Source organism: Phyllobates terribilis, unplaced genomic scaffold (genome assembly GCF_046119375.1).
Source record: "Phyllobates terribilis strain yellow unplaced genomic scaffold, ASM4611937v1 Scaffold_11__3_contigs__length_659146591, whole genome shotgun sequence".
In the NCBI taxonomy this organism is placed as follows: Eukaryota; Metazoa; Chordata; class Amphibia; order Anura; family Dendrobatidae; genus Phyllobates; species Phyllobates terribilis.
Genome location: NW_027362771.1, coordinates 437,649,298 through 437,658,389, shown reverse-complemented (window position 1 = coordinate 437,658,389; position 9,092 = coordinate 437,649,298). Strand labels below are relative to the sequence as shown.

General features: G+C 40.0%; 1 protein-coding gene across 1 annotated transcript in view; it reads right to left on the bottom strand.

Annotated features, from left to right (window-relative positions):
* Nucleotides 1-791: 791 nt before the first annotated feature.
* The window catches only part of LOC141165229 (gonadotropin-releasing hormone II receptor-like), a 56,424-nt gene continuing 48,123 nt past the window's right edge, over nucleotides 792-9,092 (bottom strand). The window contains exon 4 of the mRNA XM_073650856.1: nucleotides 792-4,160. Within this exon, the coding sequence (XP_073506957.1) occupies nucleotides 3,685-4,160 (476 nt within the window). The 3' untranslated portion in view covers nucleotides 792-3,684. The remainder of the gene's footprint in view (nucleotides 4,161-9,092) is intronic.

Below are 9,092 nucleotides of genomic sequence, written 5' to 3'. Positions count from 1 at the left end.
GGAAAATCGATAGGTCTTTAGGGGATTGAACATGGACTGGAGAGGTGCAAGAGTGTTAGGCCGCAGAGGAGGATATTGCAGTAGTCGAGGCGTGAAATGATGACGTCATGCATTAACATTTTAAGTAGATTGGTGGTTGAAGAAAGTACAAACTGTTGAAATTTTGTTTTTGTTAGAGTCGGCAGGAGGTGGAGGGAGAGAAAGAGAGAGAGGTGGAGAGGGAGCGCTACATTATATAATGTCATTGCTGCAGGACATTATGGGGAAGTCTTGAGATCCTCGTGAATTGAATCTCAGATTGTTTGTTTGAATTTGCTGGGACCGGCGCATTCCAGGAAATTTGACTCGACATCATTTGCAGATCGATCCACTCATCTGTATCCAAGAGACATATGGTAGTATAGAGTCCAACCCAGTGAATATAAATAAGGAAAATTTTGAACACCATATGTTAGCGGTAAGCTAAAAAAAGCATTGCTCTACATTGTTGTGAAATTTAACATGCCTAATAATCCAGATCCATGTGCTGTTAGGGATTTGGGTGGTAACTGCTTTGGATATTGTGCTGGAGATAAAAAAATAAAAAACTCAGGAAGAGTAAAATAAAATATTGAACACTTTGCAAACAGAAGACATAAAAATGAAGTGTCATGCCCTATGCCAAGTGGTGTGCAGAAACTAGCACTTATTTAACCTCTGCTTCCTGGTAGTGTGATGTAATGTGGTGCACTCGAAATAGTTCAGAAAATAGAGAGGCCAGAGGGGCTGTTCATAACTTTTACTTGTTGTACTAATACACAGGTACATTCAGATAAACGATAAACGATAATTGAACAGAGATTCAATTCCTATGCAGCAATCACAGTTACTTTCCGGTATAGTCATGCAGATATATAAATGGTGTAGAGATTTCTGTGCTTCACCTTTTGCTTACATGCACAGTCTTTATCACACAACTGTCTGCAACTGAGGCTGTGGTCTCTCATAGACAGGAGCTATGGCTGGTCCCTTACCTGATCTTTCAGCGTCCCTAGGCTGATTACACTTGTGCACAAAATGTCTCCTCCTTCAATGCCAAGCCTAGGACCCAGTCATGTGGTCTAACCATGTGAACTTGTGGCCATATATGGAAAGCAGGGCTTATTTGATAACTCTTTACAACCTCCTAATAGCAGAACATAATAAGTACATCACTTTGTGCATATATAAACTACTTCTATGTATTAAACCCTCATGTACATTATCTGCAAGGGAAAATATTACCATAATGATGTAACTGCTAGCTCTAAAGACTTTGGGGCATTACAAAAGGGTCACATTAATTTTTCTCAGTATGTACTCCACTTTATCGAGTTCCTATGCCGAGTTCTTATCAAATCTTTAGAGAGTCCCCCAGTCCGTGTGTCATCACTTTAGTACTCTCTCATTCTGTCAAGACATTGTTCTTCAAGATTTTAATCAACAGACATGTACAGAATGTAATATACCTTTGGGAAAATGAAGTGGAATTACAGAAAGGTCAGATAAAGGTCTACCAGTTAACCTAGAATGAAAGAATCCCCTGAGATCCCTGACAATAAATCTTTTCTTCATGCAAAGTCAATATCTTTAATCAAAATGCAATCTAATCCCAACAAAGAGAAACACCTGTAAGGGACAAGCACCCTGGTATCATCAATGTTCCCATTGATTACTGTATTCCATGACATGGCATGATGCTGACTTCTTTAGTCTTGATTTTTGGTGAGCTGAATTAAATAATTTGCCTCTGAACAAAAAAAAAATGAATTACCATAAGCCTGAGACATTTTCTCATTTCTAGCATTGTGTAGCTTGTCTGTATTATCATGGTAGAAATGTATCGATTTATTAGATTTATTGCAAAATCTGTTCCTTTAGCCCTGAAGACCCAAGTGATGACCTTGTCCATGTGTGGCTAGCTACTAAGTAGTAGAAGATAGGAAACTACAGGAAAACAATTCCAGTACCTTTGATGAAGCGTAAATGACAATAACTATAGATTAAAAGGAAAAAAAGGCCAATTAAAACTATTTTCTGTAAACTGTAGACCCTTTTGCTGACATATATGTGGACAGTGCAGATTAGTGTTAGTTGCCCACTGCAAGTTATATAATAATTGCAAAAATGATGTAATACCCCACTTTTTTACTTTGTAGCAAATACACAGTTAAAAAACAGTGTTTAATGGATTAACAATACTAAACACTCAGGTTTTATAAAACAGATGTCAAATAAATGAAAGTAAGATATATTACTTGAAGGATTTATCTCATAATCATAAATGGGTAAAATTGAAAAGTGCTTGTAAAAACTATCAACTTTGCAATTCAGTCAATGAAAAAAACTGTTTATCTGCACTGCCTCACTAAATCACATTGGTCCAAATGCCACCTGATTTTTTGACGGATAGCACTCGCACCGAAAATAAGGTCATGCGCATGAGCCCTGAAAGAGGTTTTATCTGATGAAATGCTCTTTAAGCACTAATGGCAAGTAATTAACATGTGAATGTCAAGTGAAATGTGGTTATATTAAATCTCATTCTAATTTATTGATTCACTTACTAATTAGTTTAGACCGCCACTCACTATATTATACAGTTCCAGATAGATACCACGGCTTATGCTGTTTAGTCAAATGTGCAAACGCCTTCCATTTTTTTTTAAAGCTACCAGCTTTTTTGGGGGATATTTCGTATCTTGCACAGAGCTTGGTTTCCAAAACTGTGGAAACTTGTACAGTGCAAATTGCAAATAAGTATTTGAAGATGTGGGAAAAATCTTTCATGGGGATAACAGACATCAGTTGTTACAATGTAGAAACCATACAGAAACAATAGAATTTAGATTTAGTAGATGGATTTTAATTTCTGATTGGAATTTATATTTAACTAGATAATGATTTGATAAGAATATACTCAACATCCTGAAAGTGATACACAATATACCCAAAATTCACCAATAAAGACTATACATACATGGTTTACATCTACCAACTGTATTTTATGAATAAGAAAAACAAGTAACCTTAGTTAGCATTCTTCCTTTTGCATTGTCATACAATGTTTTATATTGAGTTCATATCATTGTGTTTGATTAGCTCTGGGTGTGATATAATTTTTTTTTATAATGAAAAAAAATCAAATTGAGAACATTTTCATGTGACCTTTCCTTCAATTAATCATAGCTGTTTGTTGAATCACACTCGACTTTCAAAACAGAAAAATAATATCAGATCAAAGGTTAATAACTTGGCAGCATAGTCAGATAACAAAACTGGATAAATGTATCTGTACAACAATCATCCATGTAATATAAGCAAATATTACATTTACATTAAAATTACATTTATTGTTTGGGGAAATGTAGATGTAAGCCATCTGACAGAACTCATGTCAACATTTGGCTACATGCGGATATAAAATCTTAAAATAGATTTCACATAACCCATTGATTTATTTTCACATTGCAGGATTTGTACAAATTGTTTTTTACTGGTTTTCATCTCGGCTGAGTCTACTGGGATCTCAGAGAACATCATCTCTATATAAAACTATTTACTAAAAGCATGCTGTAAGGCATGTTTTAATTAATGTTTATAGCACATCCATCCAAGAAGTCTGGATGAATTAGAAGACAGATTTGCAATGTATCTGTAGTGATCTCAGAGGCAGCTACTGCCAAGGCCATTTGTCCTCAAGTCCGAGTTGTTTGAAGAGCCGTTGTAAGACTGAAAAGCTTGCATCTCTTGGTTCAAAATGATCATCTTTTTAGCACGAAAAGATGACATTGAGCAGTGGAATGATCCTGTCACCGAGGAGCTTGTGTCAGTGTCTGATGTCCTTCTTCTTCCACAGTGGCGTTGAAGGCTTTTTCGAAAGTGTATTGTAAAAAGACCATATGTGATGGGATCAAGGCAGGCATTGACAAGGCCAAAGATGAAAAGGATATGTGTGAGGGACTGAGAAACTTTCTCTTCCATGGTCTCAGGATAGAACCAATACCACAACCCAAGGAGATAGTAAGGGGTCCAGCAAATGATAAAAGAGCTAACAATTACAATGCTCATTTTCAGAGTCCTCATCCGTGCTTTGGGGATGTTATTCTTGGAGCGCCGGAGGTACACTTCTTTAGAAGACACTATAATATATTAGAATAACATTTTTGTTTAACATTTCTGACATAACACAATGAAAATGAAAATATTATACAGTGTTGTGACAACGTTTTAAGCAAGTGTGGAAAAAATGCTGCAAAGTAAGAATGCTTTCTAAAATAAGAGTGTTGATAGTTTATTTGTAGCAATTAGCAAAATGAAAAGTGAATAAAAAAAATATATCTGAATTAAATCAAAATTTGGCTCAACCACGCTTTACCTTCAAAAACACGTCAAATCATCACTCTTTCTATGTACATTTGCACACAGTTTTTAAAGGAACTCGGCAGGGAGGTTGTTTCTGTTAGGAACTGCTACAAGCACTAAGGAAAGAAAGGAGATCTGTCCCTACAATAGAACTAAGCTAGATCCCTATGATGTAACGGGGAACCTGATCCTGCGATCAGACCCGCTAAAGTCCTCGGCTAGTCTGTACGAAGACCTATAGATGCAAGGGAGGGATCCCTACAAGAACTAGGGACTGGGATAAAGTTGGGCACCTCCTAGCAGAAATTGTAGCAGTAAAAGACAAACACACAACACAGAACATAAAGGTCCGAAGACCAAGCTAAACAGACTGAGAAAGGTAACTAAGCACCAGAATAACTTAAGAGTAGAAATTACAATGAAGTCTAGCAAGGCCAGGAGGGCGGAGCAGGATTAAATAGGCAAAAAAGGTCATGTGACCAGCAAACTAGAAAAAACCTAACAGGAGAGTTCTAACAGTACCCCCTCTTCTAAGAGGATCCTCCGGATCCCCTAGGCCCAGGCTTATCAGGAAACCTCCTGTGAAACGCTCTGACAAGTCTGGAAGCAGAAACATCATCCGCCCTCACCCATGAGTTATCCTCAGGTCCGAAACCTCTCCAAGCGACGAGATACTGCAAACTGCCTCTATACCGTCTACAATTTAGGATGCGGGAAATTTTGTATTCCCCGTCCTCCACCACCGGAGGAACAGTGGCAGAGACGTCTCCATCCGACACACAAGCTCTTTTCAACAGAGAAACATGAAACACCGGATTAATCTTCCAGGAGGTAGGAACCTCCAACCTAACAGCAGATGGGTTAACTACCTGAAGCACCTTAAAGGGCCCTACAAAATTGGGACCCAATTTTTTAGAAGGAATCCTCAACCGCAGATACTTAAGAGGACAACCAAACCATGTCACCAATAGCAAACAAAACCTCTTACCGTTTCCTATCAAAGTACCTTTTAGATTTTTTTTTAGCCTCCTGAAGATTACCACGCACATCCGTCCAAACTCTCTCCAAGTCACCGGAAAAACTCTCCTCCTCAGGCACAGTCGATACCAATTTGGAGAATAACCCAAAAGACGGATGTCTCCCAGAACAACAAAAAAAAGGCGAACAACCAGCAGAAGAGGATGTATGGTTGTTAAGAGCAAACTCAGCAAGTGGCAGAAACTCAGACCACCCCTCCTGATTGTCTGCCACAAAACAACGCAAGAACTGCTCAACATCCTGATTCTTCCTTTCTGTCTGGCCATTAGACTCAGGATGATATCCGGATGAAAACAACAAATGAACTCCCAACCTGTCACAAAAAGCACGCCAAAAACGAGCCACGAACTGAGGTCCTTTATCCGAAACAATGTCAGTAGGAACGCCATGTAGTCTGACAATTTCCTTGACAAAGGCCTTAGCGAGTGTCTTAGCGCAGGGCAGTTTGATGAAAGGAACCAAGTGACACATCTTGCTAAAACGGTCCACGACCACCCAGATGACTGTGAAACCCTCAGAGGGGGGAAGGTCAGTAATAAAGTCCATAGCCAGATGTGTCCAAGGTGGACTAGGAACCTCCAGAGGGCAACGCAACCCCGCTGCAGGAGTATGTGAAGACTTAGATCTAGCACACACCGTAAATTGACGCACCCACTTAATGACTTCCTTCTGCCATCCAGGCCACCAAAAACTGCGACCCACAAGTCTCTTGGTCTCAGAAATTCCTGGATGACCTGCCAACCGAGACTCATGACACTCAACAAACAAATCTCTCCTAAAGGTCCTAGGCACAAACAACCTCCCATGGGGAGTGTTAGATGGGGCATTCTCCTGTGCTTTAAGAATCTTATCTTCCAAAACGGAGTCCAATGCAGCAATCACAACACCTTCTTGTAAAATGTTCCCCTCCTCCTCAGCACCAACCATGGGAGAAAAGCTGCAAGACAAAGCATCAGCTTTAAAATTCTTGGTACCCGGGATGTAAGTAACGGAAAAATTAAACCGCGAGAAAAAAAGTGCCCACCTAGCCTCACGGGCATTCAAGCGCTTGGCAGCATCAAGATAGATCAGATTTTTATGATCAGTGAAAACCTGAATGGGAAATTCAGCACCTTCCAAGAGATGATGCCAGTGTTCAAATGCGAGTTTAATAGCCAGCATTTCCCGGTTACCAATATCGTAATTAAGTTCAGTCTCAGAAATTTTTTTTGAAAAGAAAGCACAGGGATGTACTCCATCCTTGATTTCCTGAGACAACACCGCACTGACCCCCACCGAAGAAGCATCAACCTCAACCAAAAACGGCTTCGTCACATCAGGCTGCATAAGGATAGGAGCAGAGCTGAACCTCTCCTTTAGAAACACAAAAGATTAAATGGCCTCAGTAGTCCACTGAACCGCATTAGCACCTTTCCTGGTGAGATCGGTCAGTGGTTTGACAGTAATAGAACATTTTTTAATGAATTTTCTGTAATAATTGGCGAAACCCAAAAACCTCTGTATCGATTTCAAACCAATAGGCCTAGGCCATTCCTGAACTGCCTGAACCTTAACCGGATCCATCTCAAAGCCTTCGCTGGAGATAATGTAGCCCAAAAAACTAATTCTCTGTACAGCAAACTCACATTTCTCCAGCTTAGCAAAAAGCGAATTGTCAATTAATAACTGTAATACCTCACGTACGCTCCGCCAATGAGACTCCAGATCAGGCGAATAAATCAAAATGTCATCCAAATGCACAACCACATTTTTGCCGATCAAAGATCTAAGGATGTCATTAATAAGATTCTGAAAAAATGCTGGAGCATTGGTAAGACCAAAAGGCATAACCAGGTTCTCAAAATGACCCACAGGAGTGTTAAAAGCAGTCTTCCATTCATCACCCTCCTTCATGCGCAACAAATTGTATGCCCCCCGGAGATCAATTTTAGAGAACCACTTGGCCCCCACTAACTGGTTAAACAAATCAGGAATCAATGGCAGTGGGTAAGGATTGCGTACAGTAATTTTATTATTCTCACGAAAGTCTAGACAAGGACGTAAACCGCCGTCCTTTTTTGTAACAAAAAAAAATCCAACAGCCACAGGAGACTTGGAAGGCCTAATGTGACCGGCGGCCATGCTTGTCTGTATGTATTCCTCCAAAGCCTTTCTCTCAGGAATAGTAAGATTAAATAAACAAATTTTAGGAAGAGTCGCTCCAGGGACAAATTCAATGGTACAATCATAGTCTTTATGGGGAGGCAATATTTGTGACTCCTCCTCAGAAAAAACTCTCCAAAAATCCTGAATAGGTACAGGTAATTCCCCTTTTTCCACCGCAGCAATACGTCCGTTACAACACTTGTCATAACACTTAGGACTCCAGGACTTAATTTCATTGGTAGACCAATCCAGTACAGGATTGTGCAATTTTAACCAGGGTAACCCCAAAATTACTGGAGAAGGCAAATTATTTAATACCACCAAATCCAAATTTTCTTGATGAACACCATTAATAGTGAGGGGAAATTCACAGACCTTGTGAGTAACACTCTTCAAGGGGGAGCCATCGACAGAAACCACAGCAACAGGGGACGACAAAGGTTTGGGTTTTAATTTAAGTTTTTCCAAGAATCCCCCATCAATCACATTCAGAGTAGAACCACAATCCACAAATATCCGAAATTCAATTAATTCTTCCTGAGCAGTGGTAGTAGCAGAAAGAAATACCCCCTTAGAATTTAAACAGGCAATACGGGCGTAACTGACCTTTTTTTTTTCTTTGTTCATACGAAGTACACAGTTCTTAATAAAATAATCAGATTTTCCGCAATAAAAGCACAAACCTTCAGAAGATCTGCGGTCTTTTTCCTGAGAGCGGGGTGACATCGCCCCGATCTCCATCGGCTCTTCAAAGTCAGTACAGACCCTCTCAAGACTCGGAGCTGACATGGCAGAGGATTTATTTTCATTAACCCTTGCACGCAGTCTCCTGTCCACCCGTATAGCTAATTGCATAGCCTCATGCAAGTTTCCAGCTGTGGGATAAGCAATCAGCAAATCCTTAACCCTTTCACCTAGCCCCGCAAGAAACAAACTTTTCAAAGCTGAATCGTTCCACCCCACCTGGGCAGACCACCGACGGAAGTGAGAACAATATTTTTCCACATTACCTGATCCCTGCCTCAAATGTCTTAATTCAGTCTCAGCTGATGAGACACGATCAGGATCATCATACAACAAACCCAAAGCAGAAAAAAAAATATCCACTGATCTAAAGCACGGATCACTAGGTTGGAGAGAAAAGGCCCATCCCTGAGGTTCTTTGCGCAAAAGTGACATTATGAACCCTATGCGCTGTGATTCATCACCAGAGGTCTGGGTCTCAAACGAAAATACAATAAACAAGCATTTTTAAAGGAAAAAAATTCCTGTTGATCACCAAAGAATAAATCAGGCAAACGTACCTTTGGCTCCACAAAATGTGCTCCAGAACAGCTACTCACGTGTTGTTGGAGCTCGGCCACCTCCAGAAAGAGTCCCTGCAGGCGTTGAGCCAAATCCTGAACCGACACCATGATGGAAACTGGAAGTCTTTCCTTAGAGATATTTTTGGGCTGGACTTACTGTTAGGAACTGCTACAAGCACTAAGGAAAGAAAGGAGATCTGTCCCTACAATAGAACTAAC